General features: G+C 40.2%; 1 protein-coding gene across 1 annotated transcript in view; it reads left to right on the forward strand.

Annotated features, from left to right (window-relative positions):
- CDC73 (cell division cycle 73) overlaps nucleotides 1-19239 on the forward strand; it is a gene marked incomplete at its 5' end in the record, with an annotated part of 104492 nt that overhangs the window by 380 nt on the left and 84873 nt on the right. Inside the window, 7 exons of the mRNA XM_084266309.1 lie at nucleotides 3528-3603; nucleotides 4621-4726; nucleotides 5660-5729; nucleotides 7275-7337; nucleotides 7425-7477; nucleotides 9224-9312; nucleotides 12080-12296. Coding sequence (XP_084122435.1) covers nucleotides 3528-3603; nucleotides 4621-4726; nucleotides 5660-5729; nucleotides 7275-7337; nucleotides 7425-7477; nucleotides 9224-9312; nucleotides 12080-12296 — 674 coding nt within the window. The remainder of the gene's footprint in view (nucleotides 1-3527; nucleotides 3604-4620; nucleotides 4727-5659; nucleotides 5730-7274; nucleotides 7338-7424; nucleotides 7478-9223; nucleotides 9313-12079; nucleotides 12297-19239) is intronic.

A 19239-nucleotide genomic window follows, 5' to 3' on the forward strand; every position in this document is an offset into this window, starting at 1 on the left:
GGAGAATTTCAGTGAGGCTCTTTGAAACCCAAGAGAAAAAACAAACGCTTGTGGCTAAATACCAGGTAGAGAACACTTTGGGTACCGACCAAAGAGAGGACCTTGTTCTTTGGAGTGTGATGGAGAAGCAGAGGAACCTGCAGATTTCTCCCTAAACAGCTTGTAGTTCTGTCTGTGACCAGGGATTATTTTGTGTTTAGTTTCCCTAGCTGTGATGCAAATATTGGTATTGATCCATATCCTTGCTTTTTGGCCCAAGAGAGGAAAGAAAACCTGTCTGTTTATGTTAACTTGCAGGCAGAGGGTTGTTTCTTTTTAAACTTGATTTTACTTTGCACTCTAATTAAAACTAGAAGTGTGCTGTTTTGATACCCGTGTTGAGCTTTCAGACTTAGTTTCAGGATTTATTTGCGCTTCCTAGCCGAGTGGGAGCTACAGTTAGCTGGGTTGAAGAAGAAGAATATTTGCATAAGCAGTTAGGTATTAAAATTCTTGAAAAGCCTTAGTTGTGTTTTTGTGAAGCAGCTGTATAGACAGTTGTGATGGTTTCCTTGCTACAAGTTGCTTTTCCCAAGTAATGGTTAACTGGACGGACAAGTTTTCTTGCTTTGTTGTAGGGAGCAGAGAAACTGATAGCCCTCCTAACTCTACTGCTGCCTACGTGAACTTGAATTAGGCCCAGAACTTGTTAACAGAAGACCAAAAGACAGCAACGGGAGAGAAAAACTTTGATGTTAAGGCAGCTTTATCTTCATGGTCAAGGGGGAACTGTGGGTGAGATAAGGATGCTCCACTCAGAACAGAGCGGTGAAATCATAATAGTACTCTGTGTCCTTGCTCCTTGTGATAGATGGATGCCTTCAAAAATTTTGGGTTTCTTTTGTTTGAAGAAAGTTAGTCCATCCTGGTTTAGACCAGTGCTTTCTGAACTTTTGGTAGAATCAGACTGCTGTAAACTCCCAACGCTGCTTGTGAACCACCACAGAACTGTATATGAGTAATCTTTAAATTGAAGACACTGACAATAAGACCAGTTCAGCAAGCCATGCTCCATAGGTTTGACACCAGGGTTTTAAGGAGCTGTTAATTTATGTAATTGCTAGATTAATGCAGGGATTTAGGAGGAACAACTTCAAAATCTTCGAAGATTGGAGACCTTTTACATTGAGGCCACTCAACAGGATCCAAACTGTGCATGCACTGAGCAGTTGTTAGTGGCTTAGTCTTTTGTGCAGCAAACCTTAATTTCTGTTTAGGTGCCCACAGCACAGTTGCTGTAATTGCATCTCTGCTGCCAGTCTGGAAAGAGTAATACAAGTGGTGGCATTCTGTCCTTGCTAGAATTAGAAGTAGTCCCACCAGACATTTAACACTGAGCAGCTCCTCGAGCAGCTAAGCTGGCAGAAGCCCGCAGTGCTGCCCTGCATTGCTGTCTCCCAGTGCTGGCGCAAGTGTTGGCCAAACAGCGATTGGACTGAAGATCTGAGCCAGGTGAAAAGTAATCTGGGGGGTTGAGGAGGAAGGGAAGGCAGAAATTCATTTTAATCCACCTTTGTTTCCAGATAGTAGTTACATGAATGTCCCTGCTGGCATGTGAGGGAAGCTCGGTGGTCTGATGTTGGGTGTTTTGTGTGTTTGGATCTAACAGCTGCTCTCTGGCCCCTGAAGAGTGATTACAGAATCTGTTTCAAAACTGAGGGAGAGACTCGATCTACCAGAGAAACTTTCTTGCTTTGTTTACCCAGCAGAGGGGCTTGTATGCACAGCTGAGGAGCTCTTAAACAGAGAGCAGCTGGTCATGGGTATTGTAATTTGTGTGATACTCTGCGTGCCTAGTCTTGTGTTTTTAAAGATTACTGCCTGCTTTTGTGGGCGAGATGCAGGCCTTCAGGACCTCTGTAAAAATTGTTGCTTTGAAACATGAAAATGGAAATAAAGTCGTAAAAAAATTAATAAAATCTTGGTGTCCACAGGTTGAGGATGAAGGGATGATCAGGAAATAAATTTCTGGTGTTAAAAGCAAGCAGGTGAAACTTACTTTCTTGTAATATGTAAACATGTTCTCTGTTTTTTTTAAGCTGGAGTTTTGTTTGTTTTGTTGATGTAACTGCTAAAGCAAAAATAATAGTACTGGACTTTGAGATCTAAATCTTTAGGATTTTAGAAAGCATTTGATACCATTGCTGCATATGGGAAATAAGATGATTAATTTTTTTTTTTGTTACTTTGCATGTTAGTAAATTGAGTTAAGTAAACTACCTTCAGATCAGCTTGCTTTTGGTTCTGTTTTGCTTTTTGGTTCTGTCTGGAAAATCTGAAAGGAGCACAAACTAACGCTGAAGTGTCAGTGTGGACTTAGTCTTTCTCCTTGCAGACAACTGCTTGTCTATCTGATGCTTTCCCTTTAATGTGCAATATTTCATCCTCCTAATAAAACACCCTCTTCCAACTCTAATGAGCACGGGGATTTCTTGTGTGTGGAGTTTAAGTGATGAAGTACCAGCTGTGCCCTGCTGACCTTCGGCAGTGCCTGTGGCTTTGTAATGCTGGATTTTTAAATTAACAGGTAACCCTCCAATACTTGTTTTCTAAGTTATGCCATTTAATGCTAAATAGTATCAATAGAAACCTGAATAGATGACCAGCTGAGCTTTATATATAATGCTCAGTGGATCTGACACAATGAGCTAGTCTGAAGTGAGAGAATTTGAAATGTTTGTTTTAAAATTAAGTGCCAACTGCGTTGTGGGCTGTAGACTTCAGAGCCAGGTTTATCTGGAAGAAGCTTTTGTTTGTACCAGTGCTATGAATATGTTCAGACACTATCTTATCAAAGATAGTGAAATGGTACAGTACTCAAGTCCTTGCTGAGGAATCCAGTTCTGTTGTGAAGCCAACTTTTAGTGGCTTAGCACTTAACAGTTACCATGTCTCCCCTTCCCTCTTCAGCAACAAAACATCCACACAGCCCATCCCATGCAGACATCAGGTTTTTTTGGAAGGAAGAAACAGTGATAGAAAGATCCTTTATTCTGCTCTTCTCCTGGTATTTTGAATCACTTCTCTCTGCATGAATAAAGTTATATTGCTTTTCTCAGGCATCATTGTGAGAGTGATGTTTCCAACCTCTCTGCTGATAATGAGTTCTGAGCGGGTTATTGGACACTTTCGATCTAGATAATTTCAGAAAAATAATTGGAAGAAAAGCAGTAGTGGCATTATATCCACAGTGTGGAGAAAACAGGCTTAGGCTTCTATTGCATTTAATAGCCAATTGTATAGCTCTTCAAAGAAAGTTATGGTTGAGTGTTTTTATTTCCTCCCCCTTGCCCCAGTGAGGCTGGCACTTCTGCGATGGTATTTTGATACTGATGGTGAGCTGTCAGCGAAGTCACTGTACTGGAGGGAAAACTCTCTTACAGTGTTAATGAAAAAGCTTCTTCCTAGAGTCTGTTTTGATCAAAATTATGCTCTGGTCTTAAATTTTGGGCTTTGAGCCTGACTTTCTGGTGTGTTGATTTCCTCAGGCTTTGAGGTAAAGAGACTGATAGGGATCTGGGACTGGACGGTGTCGGGGAGCCCTGTCTGGCTTGGAGTGGGCAGGTCCTGGGTCTGGGCAGGGGGATCCCTGGTCTCACTGATTTCTGGGTCCCCCCGAGGGCTGTGAAGCTTGCAGTGATCGAAGTGTTGAGGGTGCAGGTCTGGTTTCTAAACTGGGACAGTCGGTGCTCCCTCTACAAAATCTTATAGTAACAGCTTTACAGGGTCGAATGTGTGTGTGAGGCGGGAGTCACCTTTTATCTGCATGGAGCCAGCTGAAACTCTGTGGGTGTGAGGCTTTGGGTTTTTTTGTGTGGGGGTTGTTTTGGGTTTTTTTTTTTTTGTTTGGGCTTTTTTTGAGCGATTAGTGCTGCTGGTTGTTTATGTTTTTTTCCCAAATTGTTACACAGAACAGATAGCCTCTCAGACTTGAAAGGCACCTCTTTCAAACAAGGTGTTTTGAAACTAAGGCTGCGCTTGATGCTGTCATGTTGCTGTGAAGTGGCCAGACTTCAGCCTGGAAGTTCATTGTGATTTTTGTAGTCTGTTTTAGTTGGGCTAGTTTGGTGTGCAGTTAGTTTCTAGTTGCTCCTTTGGAACAATTTTGAACCTTTGCTCTGTAGATTTCACTGAATTTGTGTATTCTGAGTCCTTCACTGTGCTTTCTCTAGTGGTAAAAATTCAGTTTCATTAACACCTGAGGAGCAGGTAGTAATGGGTTCGTTCTTCATTTCTGCTTCAGAGATTTTCATCTGGCTATCTCAAATAAGGGAGACAGTTCCTTTGATAGTCAGAGTAAATATGTTTGGGATATGGGAGAATGCATTCTGAGTTTTCTAAGCCTTGCTTCTTGTATATTTTCCAACTCTTACATCGGATCATTTTGGACAGATTTTATAGTTTAAGAGGCTGCCAGAACGTAACATCCCTCCCTTGTATTGGCTAGTTTGGTAATAGCCTGATAGTATTGCTGCTTGCCTTTTGAACTGCTGTGGGGAAAGAAAAGGGAACTTTGTGAAAAAAGAGTGTTTGTGAGACAAGGAGGTTAAATGTTAAAATCTTTGTTTTGTGACTTTACAGGACAGGGAAAGAGGGCCAACCCAGGGAATACTACACTTTGGATTCTATCTTGTTCCTGCTCAATAATGTGCACCTTTCGCATCCTGTTTATGTCCGACGTGCTGCAGTAAGTAGACCATGTAAAGTTTTATTTTGTCTTGTTTGTGATTAGTTCTTTTTGGGGAACAGCAGTAGCACTTTAATGTATGAATTTGGCTGGAGAGAGAAAAAATGCAACAGTGTGTGTGTGTGTTTTAAAGAAGTACACCCCTGCATAGGTAACAAATGACAGTCCCTGTCAAAGGGGAGTATTTTGACAAGTCACTTCCTAACAGATTATCCTTCAAGCCACCAGTTTGCATTTGCAACAAGACTTTGTCACCTAGATATTAACAGCAGTGGCAGTGTTTTGCTTGAATTCTCTGGTCACAGCTATCTCTAGCACTATTTGTCTTTCTGTTCTCTGTTGTGTGATCCTTTAGTGCCTGAGATTGTGAGGATCTACAAGATAAAAGTACAGGAGGCTTGCTTTGAGGTGGACTCAGGTGTATGCCATCTAATTAAAGAAATTATTGTATAGGCTCTACAAGTAAAGATATGGGAACTCTGAAGGAGGAAGTCCTTTTGATTTCTATTTGACTGCTTTCTGTGAGCTCATGCTGTATCTTTCCCTGTGCAGCATGGTTACCTGATACAGCAGGGCTGCGTGTTGTACATACTTGGAACAACAAAATGTAAATACTTTGATTTCTGTGTACCCACAGTGACTCCTGACATAGAAGTGTGTGTTAAAAACAAGTTCTTAACCTGATTTGCAAATTTGAAGAAATGAAAAAAAGGCTGTCCTCTCAGTTTTATAGTAGTAGCATGTTTCATTTCGTGTAGCTGAACATCATCTAGGAAGAAACTGTATTTTTAGGCTTGATAATGATGCGTTCTTGCGAGGCAGGGCACGTGTGCCTGTCTGTGTGAATGAGCAGTTTTCATTAAAGTGAAAAATCTTCAGCAAGAGGCTTTCTGAGGGAGTAAGGGTTTAATGTCAAGTCTGCTGTCTTTTCAGACTGAAAACATTCCTGTGGTAAGAAGACCCGATAGGAAGGACTTGCTTGCATACCTAAATGGGGAAACATGTGAGTGATGCTTGCTTTTAATTTAGACACATAGTGTGCTTTACTGCCTCATGTTTATGGGACAAGCGAGGGGAAGGTTGGTTAATGATCATTAATTTGCAGCTTAACAGAGTATGTTCAGTCTTGTCAAACAAAGTTAGGATTTTTTACTTTTTCATTTTGTTCTGAATTTAATTATTTTTATGGTGCTTAGATGAGAGCTGCATTCCTACATGTTTAGAAGTGAGCTACTTTTTCATTATTGCTAACATCTCTTGGTTAATAGTTCTGTGTTGGAATGCTTACTGTTCAGATTTTTTTCCTAGACTGTGGGAAACTTCTGGTAGTGCAATGATCTTGAGGTGATAAGTATGTGGGATAAAATCTTCAGTATAGTAGAAGATATCAAATCACAGCTTTCTCAGTCTCAAGGTTGTTTAGGATTCCATCGTAGAATCATAGAATGTTCTGGCTTGGAAGGGACCCCAAGGATCATAGTGTTCCAATCCTCCTGCCATTGGCAGGGCCACCAACCTCTAGGCATGATCTAGACAAGGTTGCCCAGGGCCTCATCCAACCTGGCCTTGAACACCCCCAGGGATGGGGCATCTACCACCTCTCTGGGCAGCCTGTTCCAGCCCCTCACCACTCTCTCTGGAAAAAACTTCCCCCTAAGATCTAATCTAAACCTTCCCTCCCTTAGCTTTAGTCCATTCCCCCTTGTCCTGCCATTATCCGCTCTTTTAAAAAGTCGAATCCCCTCCTGCCTATAAGCTCCCTTCAGGTACTGGAAGGCTGCAATGAGGTCCCCCTGCAGCCTTCTCTTCTTCAGGCTGAACAAGCTCAGGTCCCTCAGCCTCTCTTCGTAGGGGAGGTGCTCCAGCCCTCTAATCATCTTTGTGGCCTCCTCTGAACCCTCTCCAACAGTTCTACATCCTTCTTGTATTGGGGGCACCAGATCTGGACACAGGACTCCAGCTGGGGCCTTGGGAGGGCAGAGTAGAGAGGGACAATCACCTCCCTGTCCCTGCTGGCCACCCCTCTTCTGATGGAGCCCAGGATACCCTTGGTCCTGCGAGCTGCAAGAGCCACTTCTGGCTCATGTTAAGTTTCTCATCACCCAGAACCCTCAGGTCCTTCTCAGCAGGGCTACTGTCAAGGAGCTCTTCTCCCAGTCTGTGTCTAAAACAAGTTTTCTTTGTTAACAGTAGTCAGGAAAGAGGTAGATCTTGGTCTAGAGGATGTTGATTCCAGGTTATAAAGTAATTGTCTTTGTCACTCAGTTTTATGTGGTATATACAGATCATAGAAACACTAATTTATGTTAGAAGGGACCACAGGAGGTCATCTGGTTAAATCCCTTTTCCAAGAAGGGCCAAATGACCCCGAGCAACCTGATCTAACTTCATATCCAGTCAGGTTCTGAATATCTCTAGTGTCAGTATTTGACCACCTTTGGCATGTAATGTCTAGTTAAGTTCTCATTTTTGCAATTTATCTGTTGTCCTTTTTATGCTTAAATGCTTTTGCGAAACTTTTGTACTTAAATGTTATGTTTGCTTACAGCAACTTCATCAAGCATAGACAGAAGTGCTCCACTTGAAATTGGTCTCCAACGGTCCACTCAAGGTACAGTTAAACTCAAAAATAACTTCAAGGTTAATTTGTTAAAGTCTACCACAGTCTTGCATTTTTGATGTCCTCTTTCTCTTGCAGTTAAAAGAGCAGCAGATGAAATATTAGCAGAAGCAAAGAAACCAAGAATAGAGGTAATGACAGTAACTGTCATCAACACAAATTGGGGTTGGTGGTACATTACAGAATTGATCTGTTGGGTTGGGCTGCCTGCTCTCTGGCTGTATACAGTGCTTCTGGTAGTGCGAACAGGAACTGGAAGGGGTTAGAATTTAGGCCTCTGATTTAAACATTGAATTGTAGTTGCTAGGCATGTTATATGAAAGGGGAAAGCTTGACCACATATCTGCAAGGAGCTGTTGTGTTATGACCAGTGTGCTAAGAGCTGTGGCACTGGAATAGAATTGCCATTTAATGACTGATTATGGTTATTTGCCATCCACGAGTTGGCATTATAACTTAAATGCCAGGCTTCTCTATCAGTGGGTACTTATTTGCTTTACTTGCTATTAGGTTATAGTAGTATATGAAACTGTCCCCATGATAACTGTTTTCTGAAGCTGTGTCTTGTGAAAATACACTATTAAAATAATTACCTAAGTGCCTCTTGAATGGAAGCAATGTGTCTAGTCATTGCACACATTGCATTACTTAACTGTCTGGTTTTTAAAAATTACTGTCTGTCTTGATGTTGGTTTTTTTCGTAAACTGTGTTCATCCAGTTGTCTGCTCCAAGTTGTGCATATATATGTATCTGGATGTATGTATTTTAAGAATAGTGAGGGTTTAGATGTGCTCTTAAAGGAATAGTTATCACACTGCAGAAATTCCATTATTTAAGAATTGGATCTGAACAATGTGCTTAGCTGGAACTGCTTAAGAATGATGAAAACTTCATGCATTCCTAGTGGCACCTGCAGATGACTGCTGTGAGATGGCCCACTGGTGATCTATAGGGTTTTTTGTTCTATGTTATCCTGTGTGATTGTGATGTCAGTATGTTTTGAAACTCTACATCACACCACCATGATTTGGAGAACCAAGAATTCTGCATATGAGTCAGAGGAGTTTATGGCCATCTCTCTGTTTGTTTCGTGGCTGCTCCAGCAGCTTGGAGCCTATAAAGTCTGTTTTAAGTTGAGAGCATCTTGGTGTAGAGATTCCAGTTCTTCCCTGATACGTGGGCATGACCAGCTTTACTGTGCTTCAGCCTTTCCAAACAGCCATTTAGCAATGTGCAGGCTTGATGCCGAATTAAGTTTTGTAGGGGAAATAAGATGGATTGAGCACAAATGGTACCAGCATTAGGAAGATGAATAGATGTCATAATGATACATCTCTCTACTGCTTTCTCAAATTACACATCTGTCTCAAACCTGGCTTGAGTAACTAGAGGCTTCCTTGCTCTTGACTTGGTTTTTTGAATCTACCAGTAATGTGATTATTGCAAGTGCTGTGTCAATAAATAATAGTTCTGATCAGTTCTTTTGATTAAATGTCTGGACATATTTGAATGTCTGATAAATTTGCCTTAAATGTATGTATCTATTGTCCTACCTGAATGCGTGCATTGTTCCCCAGCTTTAAGGTCTCTGTTTTCTCTGTTGTTCTGAATTATTGTCTGAGCAAAGCTCTTTGAGGGAGTGGTTGTCCTTTTTGTTATTCTAATTACACTTCGTGGTTCTTGCTACAGTTAATGGTAGTGCACAGATGAAAAATAACTGGAAATAATGATTGTCCTTGCAAATGTAAAAAACCAACCCTAAACAACAAAATAACCTAAACAAAATAATGTGAATATCTAATTTTACTTGTGTTTATTTTTGAAGAGACATTAAAACTCAAGAAATAAACCATTTAAACTTTGCTGTTACTGCTAGGATGAAGAGTGTGTGCGCCTTGACAAGGAGCGGCTGGCAGCTCGGTTGGAAGGACATAAAGAAGGTATCGTGCAAACAGAGCAGATCAGGTAGGAATATGTTTTCTGATGGATAACTCTTAACTAAAGGATTGGGAACAATTCTTATGCTATTTAAGGCAGTCAGTTTTATTTCTGTCCAACACCTCTCAGTGGAAGTCACCCTCCCTTAGGAGGGTTATCATCTGAAATGCCTTTGGAGGCAGAATTTCATGCCTGGTTAGACACCTGTTCTTGAGTGGAAGTTCAGATATCGTGACATGAAGTTTGGTTTGACATGAAGTTTGGTTTGACATGAAGTTTGGTTTGACATGAAGTTTGGTTTGACATGAAGTTTGGTTTGACATGAAGTTTGGTTTGACATGAAGTTTGGTTTGACATGAAGTTTGGTTTGACATGAAGTTTGGTTTGACTTTTCTGAAGAGAGGGAACAGTCAGTTGTCTTTTTCTCCCACCAAGCCTACCATCTATGCTTTCTTTTGCCATGGTATTTAAGCAGTTGAACACAATGAGCAGAGCTGCAAGAGGAAGCTGCAGGGAATGTATATATTTCAATGAAAAATACCCTGTATTCATGAGTGTCTTGCATGCAGAAGAGGGAAAACATTGTGAGAACAGATCAGTAGGTAACCAGGCTGGTGAAGGGGCTGGAGGGCAAATTATGTGAGGAATGGCTGAGGGAGCTGGGGCTGTTTTAGCTTGTAGAAGAGGAGGCTCAGGGGAGACCTTATCACTGCCTACAACTTCCTGAAGGGAGGTTGTAGAGAGGTGGGCGATGGTCTCTTCAGCCAGGTGACAGGAGAGAGGACAAGGGACAATGGCATGAAGCTGTGCCAGGGCAGGGGCAGATTAGACATTAGAAAAAAATTTTTTTACTGAAAGAGTTGTCAGGGCCTGGAACAGGCTGCCCAGGGAGGGGGTTGAGTCACCTTCCCTGGATGTGTTCAAAAAAAGGGTAGATGAGGTACTTAGGGATATGGTTTAGCTTAGGATGGGATTGGTTGGACTTGATGATCTCAAAGGTCTTTTCCAACCATGTGATTCTGTAACACAACCTCAGTGTGACTCCCCACAGAGAAGTTGTCCCTTTCTTCCTCTGAAGAGGCAGTAGTCTACCAGAGGATAATGCACTGTCATTCCCATAACTATTAAACAGTATTCAAGTGCTTAAAAACGTGCCCCACACCTTTCCTCTTCCATTGTATCCATTCAGAACTTGGCAAAGAACGATAGCTGCTGTCGAGTCTTTCACCATGTCTTCCTAAAGCCAAGCAGAGATGAAATGAAATTCTTGAAAGATCTTGTTGATGCTAAGGATCTTGGGTTTAGTAGAATACCAGTGGCTCTAGTAGTTCATTTTCAAACACCTGATTTCAGAAGTCTTAAAGGGAGCTGCTCCGTTTCTTCAGTGTGTCAGCTCCCACAATGTCAGATGGGAGTTTCGCTTCCTGCAGTTAAGGTGCAAGGGTACGAATTGAGGGGGATAGTTTCACTTGATTGACTGACTGCATTACTGAGAAGTTTTTCTCTTGAGCCTAAATAATAATGTGAATGCTTGTCTGTCTTTTGCTGGGATTAAATTTAACAATTAGCCTTGCGAAAGTTAACACAGGTGAGGCATTTATAGAATCTATAGTACAAATAACCACATGAAAAAATACATATTTTTTTAAGGTTGTCCTGCACTGTCTCATATAGGTGTACTTTAGAGGGAACTATAGAAGAAAAAAGTCTGATTATCATACCTGTCATAAGATCAGAAAATCTAAGGATCAAGACTTCAAAGTACACAGTGTTTTGTATAAGCTAATAATTTGGACTCTGGCTCATGCTCATCACAGCTTTGGTTTGGAGTTTTGAGACAATGCTGCAGTGAGGATTGCCGAGTTATTCATAATTAGTTTGTATTCCATATTTACAGATGTTTTCAGAGTTGAATGTAAAAGTCTGCCTTGTCAAAAAAAGTGCAAATAAACTTTATGGTCTGAGTTTGTGAGTTGGAATGCAAACTCGGCAATAGCAGCACGCAAAAGTTCCCTTGGCAACAGCTTAGTTGTAAAAGGGAAATACTTTACAACCAGTGTTCCTTGATTAATTTTTCAATGTAATTTCCAAAATCTTTACTACCCACTTAAAATTGAATTGGGTATGTGCAGGTAGGATTGTGCAATTGAGTCCTTTCTTTTTTTTTTTCTTCCTCCCTCCCTCCCTCTTCAGCTCACCTGCAAAACAATAGGGCTGACTTTAGCAGCCAGTTAAAAGTAAACATAAAAGTGTTGCATTCTAGGACTGAGCTGAGCTCCTTCAAACACTGACTAACATGGACAAAGTTACTGCTATCTGTTTGTTCGGTTTATGTGCTCTGAAAAGGTAACACATCTTCCCAGTGGCCAAGTCCATGTAGCAGCACCTCAGCAGAGATGATCAGTGCTTTGAAAACCTCAGAGCATTCAAGGAGAGATTGACTGGGGACACAATTGTAATCCACTAAAAACGACGGGGAGCTGAAACTCAGATGATGCATAAATAGAAGTGTTTGTCCTGATGCATCAGACTTGCAATCTTCTTGTGACAGTTGGGATTTTTGGATGTTTTTTCTGCTAATACTGGGGTGGAGTCTTCTGTTCAAAGCTCAATTCTCATGCCCAAAATAGCAATGCCAAGTTCATGTGAGCTTCAAGTGATGTAAGGTGACTATTTTATGATGTATAGTAGAGCCATAAACTTTGAGGATGAAGTAAGTTACTCATTCACATATTCTTTCAGAAGAATTGTTTGTTCAATTATTCAGTCTCTTCTGTTATTTTTGCTCATTTAGGTCCTTGTCTGAAGCCATGTCAGTGGAAAAAATTGCTGCTATCAAAGCAAAAATCATGGCAAAGAAAAGATCCACTATCAAAACTGATCTGGATGATGACATAACTGCTCTTAAACAGAGAAGTTTTGTTGATGCTGAAGTGGATGTAACCAGAGATATTGTCAGCAGGGAGAGAGTATGGAGGACAAGAACTACAATCTTACAAAGCACAGGCAAGGTAATGTTCTGGACACCAAGGTATTTTTATGATCCAAGTGACGAACTGGTTTTTATTTTCTCTAGCTTGTTAACTAGACATGACTGGAATCTTGCCTAGCCTTCTAGGGGAAGATAGGCTTGTAGGCACAGTATCAGAAGAGTGCGTTCTTCCCTCATTGCAGTAAGGCTAAAATGTATCTAAGAATACTTTGCTTCAGCTATTTAAAAGATACCAAGTAATTGCTTAGTTCCCAGCCAGAGCTGGCGAGAGCCCTGCAATTGGGAGGCCTGTATGTGAGTACCTGCAGGTGTGAGATGGACAAAAGTGGGAAGTAACTGATAGAAGTAGCAGTGTGTGTACATTGAAAGGCTGCTGAACTGGAAAGCACCTTAGTAGTAAGCAGAGAAGATGCTGAAATGAACAAACCCAGAAAACATTACCATGAGGAGGCTTTTTCTGTATGTTTTTTGTCCTTTCATGCTCCTTTAACCCATGTCTTTGGCTGCCCTTGGTTATGTGCCTTCCAGAACATGGTTGCAAGCACAGCTGACAACGTGTGCTCCTTGGACAGTTAGGCTCTATCTTTATTGCGGTGATACTTGGCACAACATTCTCCAGGAAGCAGTATGTCAGTTTCTAAAAGGTTGCAAATGTCTGTGTTTTTCCTGAAGTTACTGTCAAATCACATCCTTTGCCTTTCTTTTCCTGTGACAGTACTTAAAGAAGTAGTAATGTTTAGAAGTTAGTGAGGTCCTGGCTTTCATTTAGCAGTGTTTTACATAGCCCTCACTTTCACAACCTGGTTTCATGGCATTAGTGGTAGAATAATTTAATTCATGAATTATGAGGTAATTACTAGGTATGTGGTACGTACCTGCAGAGTGAGTGCTGTTTCTTTATGCCTGAGAGACTTGTACCAGTCTCACTGCTGAACAGTAGATAAATTGGTGAAAGCCTGTAAAGTTGTAGTCACTGGAACTGTTTGTTCTGGAGGAATCTGGGCAATTTTTCCTCCTTCAATGAATCATTCATGCTACTGGTATCTTTACATGCAAGGAAAGCTTGCAAAGGTACTAGGGAAAGAGGTGAATGTTTTATTATAAACCGTATCAGAAGAGTGATCTGAGGTAGTGATTTTAAGCAAAAGCTGGTGTGCAGGAGAGATGAGAAATCAAGTTTGTTCTTGGACTCCAGCATGCACTTGGCGAGTAGAACCTATTTCTGTTTGCACAAAGTTGCAGGAGCATTCTTGATAGCATGGACAGAAATCATCAACTGATAATGTTTATATTTTGGTAAGAGTGACAGTGAGAGTAAGTAGATGGGAAAACATCACTTGTTACCCAATCCTGTGATTTTTTTTATCCCAGAACAGCTCAGGGGTTTTGGATTTTTGTGGGTTTTTTTTGGTTGGTTAGTTTTTTGTGGGTTGGTTGGGAGGGATTTTAGTTGTACCTTCCCTCCCCTCCCTCCTCCCCTCCCCTTTTTTATTTTTCTAAGAGCCTTTGTGAAGACTTTCTCAGAGTTGTTAGGAAACTCAGATATATTCTCTCAGGCAGATCATTCCTTATCTTCTTGGCTGTTCATTTTAAGAATTTAGATCAGAGAAGCATGGTACTCCTCTGCAAATGCTGGTTTGACTTTTCTGTGTGGTACATGTATTGCTAATGTACCTGAGAGTGAAGATTTACAATAAATCTGCCTGGTATAGATTTATCTGCAGCCTCTTGAATCCTCCTAGAATGCTTAAAACTCCTGGATGAATGGTAGCAAAGTGTGAGCATTCCAAAATGTCAATTTTATTGTTTCATTACAAAAATTGCATCAGTCTAAGGCAGCTCCTCAAACTCTTCTCCACCAAGAAAAACTCCTTTGCGTGAACTTTCCCCGTGTTCTCTGTAGATGCAAAAGAAAAACACTAGGAAGATCAGGCCACAGCAAAAAGAAAATAATTTATTGTCTTTATCAGCTTTCTGGTAGGTTTTCTCTGTCCTTGATGTGATTAAAAAAACCCAAACTATTCAGTCTTCTGGCAAGATGTTCCTTCAAATTTATGTAGATGGCGATAATCTTAACTGTTCGTGGGGTATTTAGTGTTTATCTTTATGGACAGATTTTCTGATTGTGAAGTTTCATTTTTCTACTTCAAACAGCCTTTTTTGCTTTACAGAACTGTGCCAGGTTTTTTTTTTTTTAAAGTCTCCAGTGATACCATGTTCTTTTTCAACATCTTTAAAAGTCTTCACACTACTTGTATTTTGCCTTTTTAGATGCTGCTTGTAACGATCTTTTCATTACATCCTTATTTAACACCTGCCCTTGCAGATATTAAATAGTGGAGGATTTTTCCTTGACTGCAGGATTATTTTGTTTACAAGAATGTTGAGTTTGTGTGCTTTGACACTCCTGTTGTAAAACCTTCTTCAACAGTTGCCTCTCTAAAATAGATACTATGAAGGAGCTATTGCTTGAGATGTTTTGCCATCGTTTCCACCTGATTATTAGGCAGTTCTACCTTCTTTTGGAAATAGTGCTTGATTTAATCATTAGTGGATGAGTCATCCTGGACTGTCTGTTTTAAACATCTGTTGGCCTTCCCCAAGTCTGTAGTGTAGTCTTATAGATTTTATGAATAATGTGACTTTTTATGTAATCACTTTACAGAGCCAAATTGCATCTGCTTAGTCTGAGGGGTTTTTTTCCATTCACAGTAGCTTAATATATCCTCCCAAACAGTTCAAAAATTGTTTAAAGCAATTCAATTTCAGGTTTGATTTAAGGCATGCAACGTAACACTGCTGTTTTGGTGAGTCAACTGACAGTCTGACTGACTGAAAATGTAGTCAGATTTCAAAAGCAATAGAAGTACTTTATGGTAGAGCTGCTTCTGAATTCCTTGGCCGTTCTTTTAACAGCCGTGATTGTTGGAGGCTCTAAGAAATTAATCTCTTCTGTTTGTCCTTGCTCTTCAGGGAGTCCAGTTCTTGTTCTGAATCTTCACAAACACACCCAGAAATCAGGGTAGGGGAATTGCTGTGTTCAGACCTGACAGAGCTGGATCTGTTGGGGGGGAGAAGTTTAAAGAAGAAAAAGCATAAATAGCTTAATCTGTAGGTTGATGTTTGGGCAAGGTGTCTTGCTGCCTTCAGTGTCTCAGAGGTGTTTTTTGTGACCTTTTTTGTATGAAGCAGACCTTTTTGGATTCTTGCTTACATTAGTTCTTGATAGTTTGTGTAGTCATGATGTTAACGGTGGAACTTGTTTCTGAAGAGTGGGATAAGTTTGCTGGATTTGTATGTATGTTACCTGAGTTTGAACTGAAATGTTGCCTGAAGATAGGTCAGGATTAATGTTGACACTTTTGAATCTGCAAATCTTCGGGGATAATACTAGCAAGGTATTATTTTGTAACTTCTTTGGGAGAACCTTTGTATATAGGACCAGAGATACCTTCTCTGGTACCTGAAGTTGTGTACATAAAACATTTGGCATCATAAGTATTTGGGGTGTTAAGTTTTGAGTTAGTGCTTTGCAGAGGCTTCAGTTCTGCTGTACGTGTGTTTTCAGCTAAATGTCTGGTGGTTTTGTAAAACCACTAAAACCTGAGAAACTGTGTTTAAACTGGAATTGATCCCTTCCTTTCACATCCTTCATCTTTCTTGCCTTCCTGAATAACCCTTTGATGTTTATAATCTCATATAGCAGGCTTCAGCATCATTTCTGAAGGAAAAACTTCCTCCTTCCATCTTGACTGTAAATGTGCTTATACCTCTTCAATTCTTCTATAGCAACAAGCTGAAGTAGCCTGAACAGGAGTTTCACTGTTCACAAGTCTATTTGGAGGATGTATTTTTATTGGTGACCTCTGATGTATTTGATTATGTTGAACTTTTTTTTGGGTTTAATTTCCCAGGTGGCTCAGATGTATTTCTGAGATAACCAACATGGTACCTGTGGGCCACGTTGAACAAGTGCTATTTGTGTGTAGAGAAGTCTTGACACTGGCATCTTGGGAATGCACTAGTGATTGCCTTGTGAATTTATAACTGTGAAATGGTCCAGTGTTCTTACAGGAACAGCGAGCGCTTCGCATTTCTGACTGTTTAAACCTTTCATTACTTTCATTCTAGGATTATGCTAGAGATTATTGGTAAAACGTCACATTTTGGGTAGCACTCCTCAGTCATATTTTCTTACAGCAGCAAGTATGTTAGAATTACTTTTTCTTGAGTGAACTTCCACCTGATATCCAGGCGAAATGACATAATCCGTCCTATCAAATACCCGGGAAGGCTCAAAGGTTGTGACGCGTAACCTTTCTAAACCACTGCAACTAAGAAGCTGGAGGAATTGCTGCACATACCTCATGTCCCTGAGCCACACACACTTATATATCCGTGCACAGCAGCTGCGTGGGGCTTGTCCAACTGCTGGTTTTGTGGATTTCTTGGCCTCTTCTAACAGATCTGTAAATCCCTTCTGTACTGTGTAAATCTCTTGAAGACATTACAATGCGCTCGGAGTGTAGGGTGACCTGTACGGCATCGTAACGTTACTGTGCGGCTGGATACCTTCCAGGGAAAAGCACTGAAGCAAAACTGTACAAGTTGGGCAGGACAACTTGGAATTGGAGGTGAATGTTTTTCTAATGCAGTTAGTGGTGTATAAAATGGAGGAATGAACAGAATTGGGCTCCTGGTGCAGGTATTGGTTTATAGCAGAAAATACTTGGGGTGTTACAACTTGGTTATGGGATGAGTTACGTGAAACTCCCTCTCTCCAGCTGAGTTCATAACCTTTAAATCATGAAACTGTATCTTTGTCAGAAGAAGTTTGTCCCTTTATGTACATGTTACTTGCTAGGTCTAGGTTGAAGTACTGGAGCAAAGGTTTCATTGCTTACTTGCTGTTGCTTCCTGTTAGCAGAGTGGCCAATGTGATTCTCTCATCAGTCTGTTTTCTGCTTAATATATACTGTACCAGAAAATTAACAGAAAATGTGCTTAATAATGACTTTTTAATATTGATATTCCTGTTTCCTTTCCAGTAAAGTAGGAAGTAAAACTAAGTAAAATGTTAGTTTTCTGTCTTCATCTTAATAGTTTTATATTCTTGGTTGTTATGTGAAAACCGACTAGGCTATCCAGCAGGTATTTCTCTTAAATTTTCTTTTGAAAGCACAGAAATCTTTTGTATAAAAAATGATTTATTTAAACAAACAGTTTTTAAAAATTATTTTAAACTTTTTTCAATTTTCAGTTGATATCTTTAGTTCTTCCATTCCTGTCATAATGCTCTAGTAATCTGTACTTTTTTCTGGACACCTGTGAGGGTCACAGCGCTGGGACAGGCTGCCCAGAGAGGTGTTGGAATCTCCTTCTCTGGAGACATTCAATCTCTGTCTGGATGGGTTCCTGTGTAATTTAGTCCAGGTGATCCTGCTTAGGTGGGGGGTGTGTGTGCATGTGTTTGACTAGATGATCTTTTGAGGTCCCCTCCAACTGCTAACATTCTGTGATCTTGTAGTATCTTGAATTTTGTGTTGCAGCATGGAAAATATTACCAGTTCTGTTAGTATTTACATGCTTTATTTTTTAAAATTAGTCTCTTATTTGTAGGGTTGATACTTCAACGATGACATAAGTAAATGCTGCGAGCAGTCTTCTTTTCCATTAACCTTCAGTGCATGATTTTGTTCTGATACCTTTTGAGTATTTTTACTAGTGAAATCATCTGTGAGCAAGTTACAACTACAGTTGTTACTTCAGTAAAATTTTTAATGTGATCTTGTAACTGGAAAATACATCAATAGAAAATTTTATAGCAAGACTAAAACGGAATTTTAATAACTTTTGAGAGCTGAAAGATCCGAGAGAAAAATTTTGGAAGCTTTAAAAAAAATTGGTTACACAAGCAATTTTCTATGTGGGCTCTAGGTGGCAGACTTGTTCTGTGGTCCTGAAATTCATAATAGTGGTGAATTTAATAGCAAAACGGAAAAGATGAAGGTGTGCCAGGTTAATAGCAACTAGTGTCCTCATTAGTGCTTTCAAATGGAACGTATGGTTTTTGAATGGCTGTGCACAAGTGTAATGGCAAGGTATAGCTTATGTTCCCAAACTCAGCTTTATCTTTCAATAGCTTACATAATAAAACTAGGAAGATCAGTATATAGCTACTAGGCATTTTGAATAACGTGCTTAAAGGGAAGATGGGCCAGATCATGGAAATTGTATTTATATTGAGCAATACTGAATCTTATTTTGTAACTAGATACCTTGAATTTCTCAGAAAACTGTAGAATTGTTTCCTGAAAGAAAATGTAGGTCAGCTATGAAGTAACTTCCCATTCCTAATGTTACTTCTAGGACTACTAAATAAAAGACATCTCTATGTGCTGCATTCGTGGGGGAAATAAACTCAGGTTATGTATGGGGCAATTTTTGAGCAGATTTTGTGCTGTGCTGCCTCTTCAGGGTACTGTAGTGTTGCTGCTCTTTCATGCTTCTGGTTTAGCCTTTATGCTGTTTCAAATTACATGTTTTGGTTGCCTTTGTAGATATGCTTCCTATAAAACCTTAGTGCGGATAATATAGAAGAGGGAGGGGTGGAACTTCTTACTGCAGACATGATCCATGGGTACGCAGGGCCAGCAGCTATGTTTCCAATCCTGTGCTGCAGACTTCAGTAATAACTAAATGAACTTTTTGGCTGGAGCATAAAGAAATATTATTTGAGCCCCAGAGGAACTTCGTGTGAAACGGAGTGGCTGCTTCCTATTTTTTTTTTGCCATCAGTTAATAACAAGTTCAGCTTTATTAATAGTGTTTTATAGTTTACCTAATCTGACAGCTTAAAAAAAATTAAGTCATGTACTGTGCTTCAGTTGGTTAGCTGTGTAAATTCAAGTACTTCATCGCGATTTTCTCAAACTACTCTTGTCCTGAAAGCACAGCTGAGG

The sequence above is a fragment of the Gallinula chloropus genome, assembly GCF_964237585.1.
Source record: "Gallinula chloropus genome assembly, chromosome: 6".
Classification (NCBI taxonomy): domain Eukaryota; kingdom Metazoa; phylum Chordata; class Aves; order Gruiformes; family Rallidae; genus Gallinula; species Gallinula chloropus.